General features: G+C 36.4%; 1 protein-coding gene and 1 long non-coding RNA gene across 3 annotated transcripts; one reads left to right on the forward strand and one right to left on the reverse strand.

The window, feature by feature from the left end:
• Positions 1-646: 646 nt before the first annotated feature.
• LOC110940671 (probable serine/threonine protein kinase IREH1) lies at positions 647-17,639 on the reverse strand. Its single transcript, XM_022182227.2, has 17 exons — positions 16,941-17,639; positions 14,054-14,121; positions 13,744-13,926; positions 12,105-13,346; positions 9,686-9,858; positions 8,229-8,475; positions 8,026-8,118; positions 7,762-7,902; positions 7,590-7,682; positions 7,229-7,418; positions 6,965-7,050; positions 6,757-6,845; positions 5,917-5,968; positions 5,780-5,836; positions 4,898-5,068; positions 4,745-4,822; positions 647-900 (listed from the first exon to the last, which is right to left on the reverse strand). The coding sequence occupies exons 1-17, from the start codon at positions 17,494-17,496 to the stop codon at positions 796-798; spliced, it is 3,624 nt and encodes a 1,207-aa protein (XP_022037919.1). The 5' UTR covers positions 17,497-17,639; the 3' UTR covers positions 647-795.
• Positions 1,434-3,888, forward strand: LOC110940672. Of its 2 annotated transcripts, none has more exons than XR_002593407.2 (5): positions 1,434-1,821; positions 1,958-2,109; positions 2,852-2,921; positions 3,293-3,326; positions 3,778-3,888. It is a non-coding gene; the product is annotated as an uncharacterized LOC110940672 (long non-coding RNA). The 2 variants fall into 2 exon arrangements; XR_002593406.2 differs by having other exon boundaries at positions 1,434-1,810.
• Positions 17,640-19,791: the final 2,152 nt, after the last annotated feature.

The following is a 19,791-nucleotide window of genomic DNA, read 5'->3' on the forward strand; positions in this document are numbered from 1 at the left end:
TAACCAAACTTGGCATTTTTCCCAAAGTCTCGCCTACACTTTGGTGTGATAATTTAGCTGCCACGTACCTTTTTGCTAATCTTGTGTTTCATGCTCGTACAAAACGCGTTGAAGTTGATTATCATTTTGTTTTAAAAAAAGTTGCTCAAGGGAAATTGCAAGTGAAATTCATATCCACCAATGACCAAATAGCCCGATGTGTTTACAAAGCCGCTCTCATCACAGAGATTCCCGATGTTGCGGTCCAGGTTGCAGGTCGTTCCCCGCCCTCAACTTGCAAGGGGATGTTAGACATCAGTATTAGTGTTAGCCTAAGTATTTTATATTTATTGTTCTTGGTGGTAGCTAAGTGTAATATCTAATCCTATATATAGGATCTCATGTAATCAATTATTCTAATCAAATCAATAACACAACTTAGGTTCTTCGAAAATTAACGTAACAAAATTAAAATTTAAATTTAAATGTTTTTCAGTTATAAAAAGTATCATAGTGCCACTGTGGGGTAACCCACTTGGTAGAGATACTTGCCTCTTAAAAGGGATGTCCCAAGTTCAAACTCTTAAGGGGTTTATTTAAGGATTATTGGTGTGATGAGTAACATTTGCGGTTTAAGAAATAGTATTATAGTATTGCTATTTCTACATTGAAACCTAAAAAACATATGAAATTGATCATCTGTTGGGAAAAGCCTACAATATATTGTAAAAAAGATACATACATTTACAGTATATATTATATACAACCAACAGCAAGCTGATGTTTAAATCAGTTCAGAGCATACAAACATCCATTTCAAAAAGTAGATCCAGATCCAGGTACATTAGGGTTTGTAGGCAGATCATCCTTCAACCCTTTAGTCAGCAAATCATAGTTGATTGATGCAAGTTGTGATAGGTTCTAAATCAACCACAAGACACATAATATTAGTAACACTATTCTCATATTAAAATGCCAAATATTGAATTCAAAAAAAATTAAATAGAAAACTGACTTTTTATAGATAGATCAGGTGTATGCATATTGGATAATAACAAAGTCACTTCTAGTTTCACACAATTTTTAAGAAATTTGACAACCCATGTATGCATCATAGAAGATCAGGCAATTAGAAACAAGTTCCAAGCCTAGGGGTGTATAGGAGCTCGACTTAGCTCACAAGCGACACGGCTGTTAAGTAATTTTACAAGCTCGAGCTCGGCTCATTTACTATTAATCAACCATTTTATCAATATACATGATCATGTTTTAGATATATTTAGAAATTAAATTTTATATACTAACAAAGATAATGTAATTATCCTTATATTAAATTTCAAAGTTAATGAACAGTAAATAAAATTTATTTATATACACATTAAAAAGTGGTTAGGGCATCTCAGGTATTTAACACAAGACACCTGTGATTATTCTCAGCCTCCACCGCTTCCCACCGCTTCCCATCCCATTTTCTTCTCAGGTTACGGAGATAGAGAGGAGCAAGAGAAAGACAAAGACCTTCCGGAAGAGAGAGCTGAGCGACGATGATGGAGGAACGGGTGGTGGTCTCTGTCCGGCCACCGACCGGTGGTCATGGTCCGGTGGTTTTGTCGCGTGAGAATATCTCTCCACCCCAAATTCATCTTTGAAACCCTAACACCATCTCCGGCACCACCAAATTCCACCATATCCGGCCACTTATCCACACGAGGGGCATGCGATATCTGAACCACCGCTCAACCTCCGTTCCGCCGCTTGACCTCCGGCCGGCGTCACACTCATCATCGCCTGAATATCCATCTGAAGCGAAGCTTATCCATGGTGTCCTCCAGTTTCGTTACAGTACCTAAACCCTTTTCTTCTTTTGCTATAGGCCTTTCTTCTCCTTTGATCTCCACTAAATCCACAACTATTTAATATCCGCTAATTTATTATTTTATAAGCTTCACCGATTACAATTTTTTATTTGATTTAATAGGTCTATAAAAGAATTCGTTCAAGGTTAGTGCTATTGCAAGCAAGTATATTGTTTCTTTGCAGTGATTCATAGTGTACCACATTCTGACATAGTCGGTTCATGGGTTCAAGAAGGTAATGGCGTCAAGTTGATTGGGTGAATCAAAATTTAAGGTATCACATATTTGCTGTCTTTACAGTTGATGTTCTCATTTTTACATTCTTCTTCAGCAATTGAATATTTCTGTATCCTTCATGAATTAAATCTTGCATGTCATTTGATTGTTTTGGTGATGCTTACAAGGTGTTCAATGAAATGCACGTGCTTAATTTTTATGTTAATTTGTTACTTTCTTTGTACTAAATCAAGGTGTTGATCAAATTTGGGGTATCTTCAATGTAAAATTATTAATGAAGATTATTGTGGGAATTTGGCAGGAAAAGTGCATATCAAAGTGGACTTCAAGATTTACTTATTTAGATATAATCACTAAAGCATATACTATAGGATTATTAGAAAACTAATGTTTTCTTTATTTATGTATTTCATTTTACTGTAAGTACTTGGTGTTCCACACATATATTATATTGAAACTATGTTTTGGGATGACAAGTATGAAGTATGGAACCCAAGGGTTATTTCAAGAGGTAAGGAATCTAACGGTTCACAAGTATATATTTGAACTATGTTTTGGGATGACAAGTGTGGAATACAAGGATTATTTCAAGTATGGAATCCATGGGTTGTTTCAACTGCTTTAATCCATGGGTGTTTTTTTTGTGCTTAGATTATTAACACATTACATTTCTCATGTTTCTAGATTTAGAAAGTCTTGAGTGTGTTTGGGAATTTTGGTTGTTTATTCGAACGTTAATATCTTTGTTATATTTTTTACTAATGACATAAATTTTGCAGGGCTACAAGATGTTATAAAAAAGACCAAATAGGAAAGTGTTAAAATTTCAAGCTCATTGTGGACTGTAAGGTAAAATTGATTTGATTTTGAAACTTGATATACTCCATATAATAATAGTCAATGGCAGGGTCAACAAATGAATAGTCAAGAAGCTGGTCATGGGCTACAACTCTTTGTGGTTTATGACCCCTTTTTAGTTCCTAATTCATTTCTAATCTTTTAATAAAAATTGTCTGTCCAATTGTACTTCAAAAACTTTATCAATTTTTAATCCTGTTTAACTACAAATCAACCTTCATAGGCTATTGTTGTTTGGTTCATGTTTTATTAGTTACGCATTTTGACATTATGGTTATTTCATTAATTAACAATTATGAGGTTGTGTCATGTTTTTTTTTGCATTGGGGCATTAAAATTGTATTTTCTTTATTTCATTTTAGGTGATTCAAATCTGGGACTACCATTGGGTTGCAGGTATTGATCTATTGTAGCCTTTTAATTCTTTCTTTGACGAGTATAGTTTTATGCATTAATAGTTTAAAAATGCACAAAATTGAATTTGTTATTTTGGTTTCATTCCAGTTTGGGGTTGTGGTATGTTTCGTATCATATTGCAGACAAGCGCCTAACCTGGTCAATCTAAGCACCAAAGGGTTTTTTTTTTTTTTTTTCGAACGGCTAATGGCACACAACTCCTAATTACTATTAAAATGCACCAAATTATCACGTTTCTTGGTATCGAACCCATGACCTCCCACTAAGAGGTAAGAGCCATTACCAAGAGAGCTAGCCCCACATTAGCTGAAGGATTATTATTTTGATTTGCGACTTTATCCATTTATAAAATAAATTTATTAATTTTCTTATTCTAGCATTGATTCTTAAACATAATTAATTTAGTGTTGCTATAACTACACCAATTTAGGTGTGGATGAAAGGGAAGGAAAAAACTAATCATGGCGGAGTGGTGGCATACACGCGTGGAGCTAAAAGGTGAGGCACGCAGGCAGGCACCTACCAATCGAGTTTCAGGCATGTTTTAGATGTTTATCTTTTTTATATTAACGTGATATTTTACAAGAATTATGGATTTGTGTCATTTAGGTGATTTTACACTTACTATTACATGTTGAGTTTCCTTTTTTGTTAACTTGGTTTAGATCCAGATGAAAAGATGCAGAAATGATAGCTTTATCGGCGAAATCGTTGTTGGAGACGAACTGATTCGTGTGGGAGATTTGTGGCAAGGGGTTTCAGAGAGATCTGAATTTGCAAAGCTTCATAGAAGAGGTCATAACTTACCATGGAAGCTTAAGCAACAAAACAAACATGAAGTTGCCAGGAAGAAGGTTTATATATGTCTGGAAATAAGTTGTGTTGGTCATGATCCGGCTTGAGCTCTATCTTACCGGAGTTAAGAAACATAAATGGAAGTGTGGAAATAGTTCCAAGTAGTATGCAGTTCAGTTGGTTTGGAAAGCCCAAAGCAAGATTTGTGTTACTAGATAGTATAAGTGTAATTGTGGAGCATTGTTTTTAAGGTATGTATTGTCTTCGAATATATGTTGTAGTAATTGGTTGTGGTTAGATTTTTAGATTAGAGTACTTTATGTTGTGGTGAATTGGATTAGAGGAGGTAGTTATTGTTGTTGTCAATAGTAAAAGTTGAAGGACAATAGAACCAAATCGACTTACTTGCGTTTTATATGCCGATTTTGAATTTTGGTTGCCGTCGCTATCAAGTTACTTAAGTTTCTACGCTATGTTTTTTCGCCGCCGCAACGCGCGGCGGGTAAAAAATCTAGTTAGTTATTTAGTTTAAACTGCTTTCCGAACCACAGACCAGTATTGAAAATAATATGCAAAGCCAGACAGACTTGAGATATAATTACCTTGAAGGAAAAATTACTAAAAGAGTAGTTGACGGCATATCCTGATTCAAGTTCAGTAAGACCCCCAAACTCATCAGCCTGTTACGCAAGAGAAAGGTCAAAAAAATTAATCATCATCATTCATGTCTACAAATTAGTTATGAAGCTACTGACCACTTCATCACGGTGATTGCTTACGCAGCTACTGCTACCACTCATGCTTCCGTCATCGCTAGAATTCTCTGTTTCACTGGCTGCATATACCTGCTCTGAGTTATTCCACGTGTACCGACTCGTGAAATAACTGGTATCCAGTGCACTCTCTGATGAAGGAATGAATGCAGCCTGACACAAAGCAGTGGCCATCATTAGTTCAAAACTAGGGGTGCCAATTTCCGATAGGACATGGAAATAATCAAGTTTTTGGTTGTCAATCTTAACCCAGGCAGTTTCCTCTCTCTCTAGCTATGGGTGGGATTGTACTAACTACTAAGTATGGCTGTTGTATATCTAACCCAGACAGTAATTTAACTAAGCAGGTCATATTAGCGTTGACATGTTTAATCTGTTTTTTTACAGCCCGGCAACCTGATTAACAAGTTTAACTTGGTTAATACCCGCCAACCCGTTTGCCAAGTTTAGACAAATGGGTTCAACCGCTCATGTTCAGCTTACATGACTTTATGTGTGCAGGTTACAATGTATGCTTTTGACGCGAATAAATATGGCTCGTGGCCGGGTTGAACTCGACTCGGTTGACACCCATGTTCAAAACTGACAGCATACATATTTCATATAGAGGTGGCAAGATGGATTCGTTGGGTTGGATTGAGAGGATCAACCAGGTCGGGTAGCATTAAAGTGTTAATTATAATTACAAAAACTATATTTTCATTATAACAATCAAAGCCTTTGAATAAAAAATAATTTAGGAGGTTGTATCAAAGATAGACGTTGTGCGGCTCTATGATATGTTTGAGATAAAAACGGCCCAAATTAAACGAGTCGATATCTCGACCTCTAATGTGGTACGACTGTAATGAAAGTCTCATGCACCTTCTGTCTGGCCAGTGTATCCCAGTTAATATCCCTAAAGTATGGGTGCTGTTTCACCTGCATATGTCAAATTAAGCTTTATTTTCAGTTTCAAATGTATATCAACAATGTTGATGAAAAAAAAGAAGCAAATAAACCTCGGTTGCTCCTCTAGCTCCAAGTCTCTGGTTAGGATCTTCTGTCAGTAATCTGCAAATTGATTACTCAAGATTATTTAAGCAGCTGTAAACTTTTTAAAAAAAAGGTGCAGCGACAATAACCAACAACCATAGTTGTTAATAGTGAATAGCGACAAGGGACCTATATGCTACATAGCGAATAGCGACAAATAGCGACCATTATTTTATAAATAGCGATACACTAGAAAAAGAATTTTGAAAATTTTTATACGTATATTATATCAAAATACCTTGGTATATATGCTATTTTACATGTATATTTAACAAAAACCTTAGTTAATCATGCATCATGTAGTGGCGTTGATAGCCGAAAGACAAGGGGGTACATGTGCGGCAGTTGTCTCAATTGCTGAGTGTTATGTGCCTTATGTCCAAGGCTTGATGCAAAACTACTATCGAGTCGGGGGTCTCACTGGAAGCAACCTCTCTATTCCTACAGGGTAGAGGTAAGGCTGTCTACATCTGACCCTCCTCAGATCCTACCTTAGCTTTGCTATTGGTGGGATTTACCGAGTATGATGATGATGATGATTTAACAAAAACCTATAAATCCAGCTATTTTATAGCTATATCTAATTGCTATTTACATCAAAAAGAAAACCTAACGGTCGCTATTCACGCTATTGGTCGCTATGACCCAGATAGCGACACTTGGTCGCCTCGCTGACAACTATGCCAATAACATACCCTGGTTACCCATTGCTCATGAAACGATACCTTGGACACCAAGTTTGAAAATACAGATGCATATATTTTTGCCAGAAACTGAAAAAAAAAAAAAATAGAAGTTTCTCTTACTGATCAATAAGATCCTGCGCTTCAGGGCTCATTTCTTCAGGCACTGCAGGCCAGGGTATATTACGGTTCAGAATGTTGTCAAATATCATCTGAAATATATAAACAAAAAGCGAAACGTAAGATTAGATTACAACCGTTGGATGATCAATTTCACTAATAATTAATACGGGTTGAAAACTTCGGTACAATGTGTATGAAAGAAAATGACCTGAGGGTGCTCTGCATTAAAAGGAGGAATGCCAACAATCAGCTCAAATAGTATTACACCAACAGACCACCAATCAGCCGATGTACCTATAACATATGAAATTACATTTTCCAGTCAATATATGATTAAATGCTTTAGTTAATAATAATAGACTACAGAAGCCCCTTCTGATAATTTTATATTGGCTCTGCTACCACTCATGTTAAGAGAAGTCGGAAGGCTATTGACGCAAACGTTACAAGATTTGAAAATTTGTTAACAAACCATGTCCAGTTCCCAGAAGAATCTCAGGTGCCAAATAATCAGGTGTACCAACAGCAGAGCGGTTTTTACGTCTTTCTTGCTGACTCCCAGATAATGATTGAGAATTGTTATCTCCCAGACTCACTGCTGGACCAGATAAATCGTCTGTACTGTTAATCAGACCAACTTTTGAAAGCCCAAAATCTGTTAACTGCTCAAACCACAAAATATTATTATGTATGGTTAGTCGTAAAGATAAGATTAAGATAACAGAAGTTGGCCTAATATGAGTTGGGTATTTATGACAGAAACTGGATCAAAGGTGGTTTACCTTCTTATACAATTATTCCTGCAGCAATTTATGAATAATAATAATATATACCTTAATATGACCGTCATGTGCAATCAATAAATTATCTGGTTTCAAATCACGGTGAACCACACATAGAGAATGCAGATATTCCAAGGCAAGCACCTGAACAAAAGGCGACATCATAAATAATATGACCACTGTATCAACATTTGAATTTCCACCAAAATATAACCATAGTTACCACTTCTGCAATGTATATACGAGCAACATCTTCATCCAAGCAGCCTAAGTTTCTCAATAATGAATATAGATCACCACCATTTAAGTATTCCATGACAAGATACAAATTTTCACGGCAGGTAAAAGAATAGAAGAATCGAACCTGGAACAATTGATGCTCAAGTAAGAAAAATAAGGTTATATCTAATTATGTTTCGGGTTATCGCTTATTAGCTTCCTTTTATACGATCATAAAGGCAATCTAATAGAAGCTAAACATCATTACCACAAAAGGATTGCGAACAGATATCAAGATATCACGCTCTGCCAATATACTCTCAACAGCATTCTTGCGGATCATGTCAGCCTTCTTAAGGACCTTCAAACAAATCCAGATCAAATAAAAGAATCTAATTATTAACTAAGTTAGAAACAGAGAAACCTATGATCAAAATAAGTTATAAAAATCGACATGCAATGCAATGTCACCTTTATAGCAAAAAGATCCCCTGTTGTTCTTTTTTTGGCCAAAAAAACACGACCAAATGCTCCACGACTAATGGGTTTTATAATCTCAAAGTCATCAATAGAAGTTCGGTCCTTCCCTGAATGCATAGGGCTGGTCCTTAAGCTACGCACAACATCATCTTCCAGTGGAGCATCTTCATCAATAACAGTACTTGTGATATCAATCTTTTCATCATCAACCATCTCACAAAGCTGCAAATACTTCTCCCTGGTAACAATTAATTGATAGTTACGGATGATTAACGATGCAAAAGTTTCATAAAATGTGCAAGAGTTTCAGAAAAGTTGGATTACTCATTACTGTACAAGGATGCCTGCATAAAGAAAATGTCAGGCACAGACCCTGGGTTAAGAGACAATTCTCTTTTTAGCTCTCACTAATAGAGGCAGCAAAATAAAAGAGTAAGCAGGTCAGAATGGGTTTGGATCTTAGTTTTAAATTGCGTCATGCGCTCCTATGCGTTTAGTTCAAAAATCTGATGCGCAATGCGTGATGTGTGATGCGAGCGCATCACGTATGCGATGCGCTTTTATAAAAAAAAATACTAAGAAAATATATATACATTAACAACTTACAAAAACATACTTAAAGTAAAACAAATGACGTAATAAGAAGATAAGAGTTGTACTTTTTGGTTCAAATCAAGGATTATCCGAGTTGGGCCGTCTTATCAACAAATTTTTCCACCTCTTCAAATTTTAAAAACTAGGGGTGTGCACGGTTCGGTTCAGCTATTAGCATTATCCGTAACCGTAACCGAAGTCATCGGTTAATCGGTTCGGTTTATTCGGTTAATTTGTCGGTTTTCGGTTCAGTGAATTTCGGTTAATAACCAACCAAACATTGGCTAAAATTTTTGTTTTAGAAATCCATTTAATGGAGGTATAAATACATGAAATAGATATATAAATACATGAATTTGATGTATAAATAAATAAAATGGAGGTATAAACACATGAAATGGAAGTATAAAACATGACATGGATGTATAAAAGCTAGAAATATATGAAGATTTAAATGACTTGGTTCGGTTTGGTTAATTTCGGTTAACCGATGGTACAAAAAAAATATCCTTAACCGATTTTCAGTTAATTTCAGTTCGGTTTTGTCGGTTTTTGGTTCGGCTTTGGTTACGGTTCGGTTTTGGTTAACGGTTCGGTTATTGTTCACCCCTATAATTGTAAAAAACTATAGGTTGAAAAAATCATCTTAATTTACAAATCATATTTAAGATGCATTAGACATTTGAAAACACTTGTGACTTGCAACCCATTTGACCTAGTTTGTTTCCACTTTAACTAAGTTCTAGCCATCACCCATTGACCCAAATCAACCCATTTATTTGGTCCATGTGTAAAAGCTGCCACCTCTTGTTCTCAGTAAAGATACTCTAATCAATGCATTGACAAAAACTCACCGAATAAGCTTCTCTATGCGCGCACCAAATGTCTCAACAGTGAGAGCATCGAATTTTCGGCGGTCAATGACAACCCTAAGGTCATCAAGACACGTCAACAAATATGACAAAGACCGGTCATCATCTAAGGGTGTATTTCCAGCACATCTAGCAATATCTGCCAGTTCATTCATCTGCACATATATAAAAAGTTAGGCATCAAGATATCAATCCCTTCACATTATTTATAATGAATTCACAACAAAGAGTACATGTTAAGAAGGGATAAACAGTACAGCTATCATTATGTGTTACACAGAGATATTACATGCAATGTTGCAGAAATCGACCTAGGCGGCCGATTAATCGGCACCTAGGCGCTAGTCGGTGGGTTACTGCCTAAATTTAAGCTAGTCGGTCAAAAAAATCGGTTATGGTCAAAATCGGTCAAAGTCGGTAAAAGTCGGACAAAATCGGTAAAAGTCGGTCAAGATCGGACTAATCGGGCCCATGTTTTTTGACCCAATAAACCCAATTTTTGAAACTTGGCCCATGGTTAAAAGCCCAAATTTTAGTTATAAACCTATTTTAACATTTAAGTTTAGGTATTTTAACATTTAACCCCCTCTATCTTTCACTAGTTTACATGTGGTTCCTAAACTTTTAAATTTATTAATAAAAAGTATAAAGTTATCTCCTGAACTTGTAAATTTATTAATAAAAAGTATAAAGTTATCTATATATATATATATATAAAAATTTGTAAAATTATACCTAAAAAGTCCAATGCGATTAATCCCGATTAATCCCTAGGCGGTACCTCACCGCCCGACTAGCGTCTAGCGCCTTCTACAACATTGATTACATGTATGATGTTGATATATGTGTGTAATGCATCTTTTCACACACATTACAGAAAAAAAGCCTTCTTGATTGCTTGTGCCTATATGCAATTTTTTATGAGATGCCAGATGTTCAAGCCTTACTAAAGATTGCCTTTGCATTATTGGCTGACAACAAATTAAGGGATGTTGTAATGTGGTGCAGAACTAGTTATAGCTAGGGGTGTTCAGAATTCGATTCGGATTCGAAAAATGTGAAATTCGATTCGAATTCGATTAGAAAGGTTCGAATTCGAATTGATTCGTATTCGAATCCAGTAATCGAATTAGAATCGAATACAAATTTATGATTTTCAATTCGATTCAAAATTCGAATTCAATTTATATATATATTTTTAATATATGTATATACACACACAAACATAGATACGCACACATATAACTTCTAAACTTGGCCAAAGTATGAACTACCTCAAGTGATAAGTTTATTATTCATAACATTACCAAACCTCCTGACAAATAGCCAATACTACTTATTTCTAAATTTTTACCTAACATTAAATCGCCACCAGTAACTAGCCTATCTTCTAAATTTTGGTGTTTTGACATATTGATAGTTAATTAATTTTGCAGATTATTATATTTTATGTTGAATATAATTATTTGTAGTAGTGTTAGAAAATGAAAGTAAACTAATTTATTGTTTAGGGTGAATTTGAACTAAATCGAATTTATTCAAATTCGAGTTTCAAATAATAATCTTGGTTTTAAAAAGCGCGCCTAGGCGCAAGGCGCAACAAGGCGCAGGGTCTGAGGCTTTTTTGCTTCTCGCCTTGTGTAATTACAGGAAGCGACCAAAAAGCGTATTTTTTGATGTTTTTTTGTGGGCTTTTTGGCCTGAGGCGCGCGCCTCATGTACCTTAGGCATTTTACTGCATAAAAATGTTGTACCTTGGGTTTTTTGACTTGTACATGTAATTAAAATGGTATAAAAGCCTTACTTATAGCTATATTTTGGTTAAAGGAAGCTAAAAACCTATGGGATATGTATGGGATATATAAAAAAATTATATAAACATCTTGCGCCTCGGGTACGAAAAGCCCACCGCTTTTGCGCTTTGCGCTTCGCGCCTCAATTTTAGACCTCGTCACTTTTGTGCGCCTCTCGCTTTTTAAAACCAAGATAATAATCGAATCGAATACGAATTCAAGTAAAAAAAAAAATAAATATTCGAATATTTCGATTCGAAAATTCATTATTCGATTCGATGAACACCCCTAGCTATAGCAACTTTGCAGCATTTGAAATGTCCGGTTTTGATGTTTAGGTCCAAAAGAACCAGACGGACCTTAAAATTTTGGTAGAAAACTGAAGTTTAGGGTAAATATAAAATTATCTAGCTATCCCTCACTTCAATCCAGACATGCCTTAAAGGTCAACACAATGCACAGACCAAATCATCATAAACGGAAAACTTATGCATCACAAACATAGAAGAACTGTTTGCTAATGCGTCCTCGGACATAGTCTCACCATAAGAGTATGGAAAGTAACTGACTAAAGAGTTGACGATATATTGGATAATGGTTGGAAGTACCTGTGGAAGGTCATCATGTTCTGAGTAAGCACCCTTTCCTGCCAACAAGAGATCTATCTGGCTAGTCATAGGTGTCAAGGGTGACCTAGGAGTCATACTACCAGCAGATGAGGTGGTCATTCCTTGGTCAGACTTGGGACCAAAACGGGTCCTACACGACATGGATGGTAAACCTTTAAGATCCTCCATGGAAACAGAATTATCAGCTTCTGGAAGAGAGTCAAGCATATCCTCTGAACCTCTCCGTGACCAATCACTAAGCATATCACACTCTTCAGAATTTGATACTTTAGCACCATCAGCAACATCCTTCTGTGCCATTAACTTCTCTAAGGTTTCAGCAACTCTAATAAGCCGTTCATCTACACGTAAACCCATTTGATCACATCGATCAGCAATTGCACAAATTCTAGAATGATCTTCAACATGTAGTGTAGGAACTTCCTCCTCACAAATACGACAAATAATCGAACTTTCATCCGTAATATTTGGTTGATCCCCCCACCCCCATGAAACTCGATGTTGATGCTTAACAGTTTGTGGATGTGAATCTTTTATTAATTCAGAAGGCTTTAAAGCAGTCAAATCAACATCTGGTACTATCTCATTATCCCTCAGTGGTTTTACCATAACTTCCTCTTTCGGGCTTTTCCCTCCCGGAGACGGGAATTTTTTCCACGATGCCATTCGATCTCTTCCTGATGGGGATGATTCCAAGTTTTTTGTTGTTTCTAAAGAAGATGGAGTTAGAATATTATCAGGTTTTATCGCCTTTTCTTTCTTCAAATCCGACCTGTTTTGTTCCTGACTGAAGAATTTCCTGGGTTTTGAAGCACCAGTGGGAAGATGTTTATCTGCAGAATGCAGTGATTGGCGAAGTTGAAGAACAAGTTCATCTTCAGCTAACCCGCTTTCTTTGTGGAATTGTAGCAGCCGTGTACATCTGGTGAGAATGAAAAGCATACGAGTGTGAAGTTGCTTCAGAATACCCATAGGAAGCTCCTGACGCCTATCATCAAGATCTTGAACAATGCCTTCACACTGCAACCAAAATTCTCCGGGTGACGTCATGGCACACCTCTGAGCCAATACCAGCAAATCCTCCAAATTTTCCTGCCATTGTGGTTCACTTTCTGCATTCTTCTCCAGAATTCCAAGCAAATCTCCAGCAAATATATGCAGATCAGCATCTACTTCTTCTTTTGCTTTGTCGAATTTAGCCCGTATCATCGACAAAACCTCCTGCTCAAAATGATGTGGTTTGAATATAAAAATTAACAAGATAGTGGCAACAAAATATTTAATAGAACATAGTATACTAGACAGAGGTCGCAATTTCAGCCCATTAACTTATAAGTGTGTCGATTTTGATCTTTAACAAATCAAATCAGTAATCAAAAAATTATATTATATTATTATTCAAGAACCAATATACTTCTTGTCATTATGTTTGGCACAGTAATTATCCATAAAATAATTTAACATGGTATTTCTTATGAAAAGATGTTTCGGTCAAATGACCTAGCCATCCCATTTCCACCCATACCAAAACACTACCCATTTGAACCTAACTCGTATTAACTCGCTACCCAACCTGCCCATTATGTCCATATTTAATTTTAGAAAGAGACATGTTTACCTCTACGTTATTCAAACCACGAGGCTTCCAAAGTGGAAAAGGCCGCACGCCTTTCGAGTTCAGCTCATGGGAGAAACTTTTGATGTCTATGGGATATCTCTTTCTAGGTGCACTTGTAACCCGAAGTATAGCTTGAAAACGGGGTGATTCAGATTCCTTAGGGTTCTCACAATCATATGATGTCTAGAGAGTCAAAAGTTGATGGTTTAGTTACAAACATACACAAGAAGAAAACATCTGCTAAAGCAAAAACATAACCATGAAAAAAAAAATGTCAAGTTGAAATCCAAAAAAAAAAAAAAAAAATTACCGTCATCTCTGGAGTACAAACTTCCGAACTCCTCAAGTTTCCAGAGTATCCCCTTGACTTCAGACGCCCTATCCAAATAATCGTGCAACCGAAAATGTTTATACATGGATAGAATCTAAGCACTTTAAACCTATAAACTAGTAGAAGTGGAAAAAGTTCTAAATGTACAACAATAATGGGTTTTAACTAACTTATCAGTTCAATATATTTGGCCTAAGTTGTCTACTTGATATAAACGAATAAACTTCCCTTTTCAGCTAGCAACTATTCTATCATGTATTCAAAAGAAATTAAGGATGAGACTAATGTTTACATGCTTTATCCAATTTACCATATATAAGTTCAACTGGTTCAGTTGGAAGTTTTTTAGGTGTCAAAGTATTTTCTAAATACTTCTCACACTTGTTGTATGATGATTATGATGTAAGTGGGTGCAGGGCTCAAGACTTGTATGTTGGGTTCCGTGGTATTCTTTAATATTACATTGTTGTTTTTATGCCTTGTTATGATGCTCCTGCACTTGTATGCTAATGCTACTTGAAACGAGCTAGATGTGACTAGAACCTAGAAAGCGGCACGTTAGCGGCCTTAAAAGATTTAAGAAAGATGAAGAAGAAGAATACAATAAAGAAAGAAAGATAGAAAACTATGATTCCTCTAGACATCAAACAACAAAGATGGATCCACTGAGGATGGTATTTCGCACGTTGTGGCTTTGTGGGTGTCTTTAATCATGATTGATATATTATATACTTCTCCAAAAGCATATGATGCAACCATACTCGTTAGCAACAAAGTGGTATTCTTTCACCAAAAGCTCTCTATGCAACAATGGTAGTGGACTATTTTTGTGCTCCTTCATGTAGAAAGAGGCTTTCCCCCAAACAATGTACCCAATGCACACAATCCCAAAAACATGTGAGGTTATGGTGACCCGATGGCTAACCCCACGTGGTTTAAAGATATGACATTGGTTATAGATAGATCATGATAACGATTTAAAATCATGAAAATGATAAACAACATGAATATGAATATATTATGAACAAACAGCCTATAAAGGCAAAAGATGTAAAGATAAAAATCATGAGATACAAAGATAAAAGATGAAAAAAAAAGCTCTTAAAAATTATATGCACAACTTAAGGATGGCATGCTTGCTTGAATCATAAATTGCAACTTAATACACAAACAATTCAAAGAGTATAACTGTATAAATTGAAGAACGTTTTAATATAAAATGTTTTACCTGTTTTATGATTATAAGCCTTTACTTACATAACTCTTTTATCTAGAAAATGTGGAACTATTAGCAAAGATGATTAAGCATATTAGTGATGAATTTGGGTAGAGAATTTGTAGTGAAACTTGTTGAACTGATCACTCATGTCCAGGCATGCATTTAAGACGTAGCAAAAAAAAAATTATTAATCATTTATGAACAACAACCAACAGGTAACACCCACCCATCCTATGTTGTGAAAAGCGCAAAGAGCGCACGCCTAGGCACAGCGAGGGCACCTGGTGGCAGCCTAGGCGAAAAATGGGTTTTTTTGAAAAAAACGGCCTGAGGCGCAGCGCATAAGCAGAAAAAAAAACAAAACAAAACTGCCTCACGCGGGCCCGGGTTTTTCGGAGCTGCATTCGTGCCCGCAGGCACGCACAAGTTCAACCAAATTCCAGCTCAGAAACTCATTTTTGCAACCCCCCCCCCCCTGTGCGCGGGTAGGACTTGTGGTAAAACATGTCATAAAGCTACAATAGAGTAGTAAAGGCTTTACCTTATAAACAACCACTCACTTTGTTCCCACACCAATGTGGGACAAAGTATTTACCACCTTTTGAGACTTTTATTCACACCCCCAAAACTTACAACATATAAGTCCTAAACTTTTGCAACTAACTATTAGCTCCATGATCTTAAATGACATATATAATGGTTTTTTTAATTTTATATGTGGAATCTTATTTATTTTCAAAGCATAACATATTTTTTATATTTTTCTCTATGTACGCTTTTCTTAAAAAAAGCCCACGCTTTTTTTGCGCCTTGCGTCTTTGACAACATAGCACCCATCTATATCAGTCTATTTATAATGCTTCTATAACTAAGCAATTATGACTAGGAACTTCCATTAATAACAAAACTAACGATATGTTTAACAAACTTCTTTGAAATCTACCACTTTTTAAATATGAGGAGTCAAAAGTGTCTCCTTAAAAATACTTTAGTGTCCCCCCGCATATGTGAAGCTTGCGCCTCGGCTTTTGGGACTTAAGAACCTCACGCTTTTTACAACCAGGGTAATACACTACTACGCATGTATATCCATTGCATGCATCTTATCATGTTTAGATCATTCCCACCCGGGACGCCAGTCAACTCGAGCATTTCCAACCCAGAGACGCCTATCCCCTCCCGCTACGGATGGTCATGGCCGGCCCTGAGGGTGGGCGGGGAGGACCACCAGCCAGGGCCCGATATTTCGAAGGCACGTTATTCTAAAATAATCCGATATGCATATGTAAAAAAATAAATTAATAGGGTATACCAATACAAACACCAACATAGGACCACTTACAAAACTATTTTTATGGTTTATATTAGTTATCAGCCCATTGATATTAGGTTTAAATCTTTAGTGAGCCCAATACTCAATTTCGTTAAGGCCTAAGGGCACGTTTTTTCGAGTTCGAACAGGATACACGAATTCTCGGGGCCGGCCGTACGGATGGTCTTATATCGCTTTTGAATATGGAAAGTTCCAGGTTAGGATAACTAAAACTAAAAATGAATGGTCTCTAAACATCGCATGCATCTTATGATGTACACAATAACACAAGCATTCAAAACACATAATTATTCATAGTTAGTAAAGAGTCATACCAGTTTCTGATGAAGACTCTCCATTTCTAAGCGGAGAACGTTCCCATGAACCCCGATCACCATTCTCCAACGAAGAAGGCACGTTTTTCACATCAGCACCAAAGCTCGTCTTCTTTGCATCACCACCACCTGCTTTCGAAAGATTACTAGAAGAGACTTTACTATCTCTATTAAACCCTAGAAAACTCTCCTGCGGCAACGGCCCCGATCTAGTCTTGATCCGATTCAATCCAAGTGACGACGCCAAAATTGGGGAAACCGCCGGCGGAACCGATTTCGATGATGATGCAGCTCCTGATTGAGGTTTTGTGGTAACTGGAGTTTTGGATTCTTTTTTCTGATTCTGATATTTTCGGTTTGAGGTTGAAGTTGAAGTTGAAGCAGCATCTTTGACTGGAGTTTGACGGAACGGAGAACCGGCGGAATTGGGCTTCTTCTTTTCGGATCTGATTGGGGAATTGGAGTTAGAGTTGATCGATCGAGGACTGTCTGAACTTTCAGGGCTTGAAGTGCCTGACGATCTCTTTGAAGAGAAGAATCTACCTTTGAACACCATTGTACTGTATCATGCTATTTTAGGGTTTGGCAGTTTATTTGGTGGTGTTCTTCATTGTATCATGACTATTTGAAGGATCGGGTGTTTGGATGGATACTCGTTTCAAACTTTTATTTTGAATTTTCTTTGTCTTCATTCATGTTTGCAATAATGGGAAGGAATTTTAATATTTAACACACCATCCTCATCCTCAAATTCTATAAATAACTTTCAACACACACAAACATCAAGAAAAAAGGACATTAGTTTTCATCTTACTTAATTAATTTTCACTTTTTATGAAAAATTAAGAGATCATGTGTTTTAAATTCCACTTATGTCACACCTTGATTTTCAGACTTTGAATATATGCGTGATGATTGATACCAGTATTCACAATGAATAGCGGAAGATGAGAATTTAAAATAAATTATACATGTACAAACATAAATGTCCAAAGTTTAAAATAATATACAGACGGTTCGTACTAGAAGATCCACAGGCGGACCGAATGAAATAAAATATACTTGAGACTAATAGGGTCTTTCGTGGAGTTGCAAATTCCAGATCGCCTAGATCAAGCACCTCCAGCCTATTCAATATTTGTTATATAACATGTGCTTAGTCTTTTGAAAATACGTCAGTTTTCACTAGTAAATACAATTAACCGACTCTTTTTGAAAATCTTTTCAAAAAGTATTTGATACAATTTGGTATATCATTTTTAAAATAAAGTGGGACAAAGTAACGTTTCTTTTTATCAGTTTTACATGCTTGTCAATACATATGGGGACCGAAAACTAAACGCCGGTACATGATTAATCGACACACCACATTTTGAATATCATATAAGATGGCATTAGCGTCTGTCAGGTGTATTCATACACCCCGCGCTTAGGTCGTGGTCATTTGCAATTAAATGAGCCAGGGATATCCGGGACATAGTCGTATTAACCCCCAATGTTTAAGTTATCGAGCAAAACGGATTAAAATGGGTCATTTAAATTTTAGACATCATTCGCCCATGATTTAATCCCTGACCAAGCGGCTAGCATCGTATCCCAAGCCCCTTATAAAGAAAAATAGGCTAAGAGTATTTACTTGTGCTATTCTTTACAAATCAAAGGTATTTAGCACAATCGTATATCAAACAACCTACACACAAGCGCAATTTACTGAAGGCTCCTAGTCTGGAATGAACAGAACTATGATCCATTAGAATGTTAGCGGGTCTTATATAAGTCATTTGACTTTGACCGGTTAACTTAAATGATACGTACGGTTCACTAGATTAAGCGTTGACCGGATAGAAAGTGGTTTATACTCTTCCGAGTACAAGGACTCGTATAATATGGGTTAAATAGCCATACATTCTGATTAGAACTGAATCGGGAAGGTTTTGAACTGATTCAGCTAGTTTATATAGTTTATGCTGCTTAAACTAGTCGTACACGCATATGCGGTATCGGGTGGTCGAATAGGTCTATGACATTTCATTATGTTACAATATCAGTTTCAAACTCAGAATATGTGTTCGATTGGTTTTAAAATCATTTTTAGGTGATAAGGCCAATTTCGGCATTTTTAGGCATATTATATGGACTTTAACATTAATCCTATCATATGATATGATCAAATGGTATAACCTCAGAGGGTTATTCCATACAATAATATGATCATATAACAACCTTAATTCATCATCATCATTGAGAGTCCAGGATCCGGCAGGTTTGACGGAGTTTTGGTCCCGAGATAACCGGTTCAGTGATAAGAAATGAGTAGAAGTAGAAATCGACACCGAACAAGTCAATTTAATCTGGTTTCTATTAATGTTTAAAAGTTACATACCCGTGAAACCAGTTGGACAGCATCTCCCCTCAAGGAACCAAAAGCATGTCCAACACAAGACCCCAACACCCATATATATAGGCAAGTTGCCTTTGTACGAACCCACATAGGGTGCCTTCGTACGAACCGGGTGAAGTCTTCATCCGTATGAACCAGCTAAAACGTCCGTTCGTACAAAGGGACTCCCTTCGTACGAAGGTACTATTACGTCACAATACCATTCAGTTCGTACTAGATTTCACACCATTCTATACAATATTCAACACACGCTCTATCTAGCTTATTCGCACAGTGGCGGACATACACAATATGCACCAACAGATTCCCCCTTGGCCGTTACTACCAAATCGTCAATTTGAAAACCTTGAGCCGTGTTTTGAATATTCTGCAACTTCAATCAAGCATCTTTAAATCTTCAATAAATTCCTTCTTGATTGATGATTTGGGTTTGCTTTTGACAGTGTTGTA

The sequence above is a fragment of the Helianthus annuus genome, chromosome 5 (assembly GCF_002127325.2).
Source record: "Helianthus annuus cultivar XRQ/B chromosome 5, HanXRQr2.0-SUNRISE, whole genome shotgun sequence".
NCBI lineage: Eukaryota > Viridiplantae > Streptophyta > Magnoliopsida > Asterales > Asteraceae > Helianthus > Helianthus annuus.

Bases quoted from the DNA above. Each gene is read 5' to 3' on its own strand.
- LOC110940671 (XM_022182227.2), bottom strand. From the start codon at position 17,496: ATGGTGTTCAAAGGTAGATTCTTCTCTTCAAAGAGATCGTCAGGCACT. The intron at 9,859-12,104 runs GTACTTCCAACC...ATATATGTGCAG, and splicing joins AACATGATGACCTTCCACAG to ATGAATGAACTGGCAGATAT. The intron at 8,119-8,228 runs GTGACATTGCAT...ATTTGTTTGAAG, and splicing joins GGGATCTTTTTGCTATAAAG to GTCCTTAAGAAGGCTGACAT.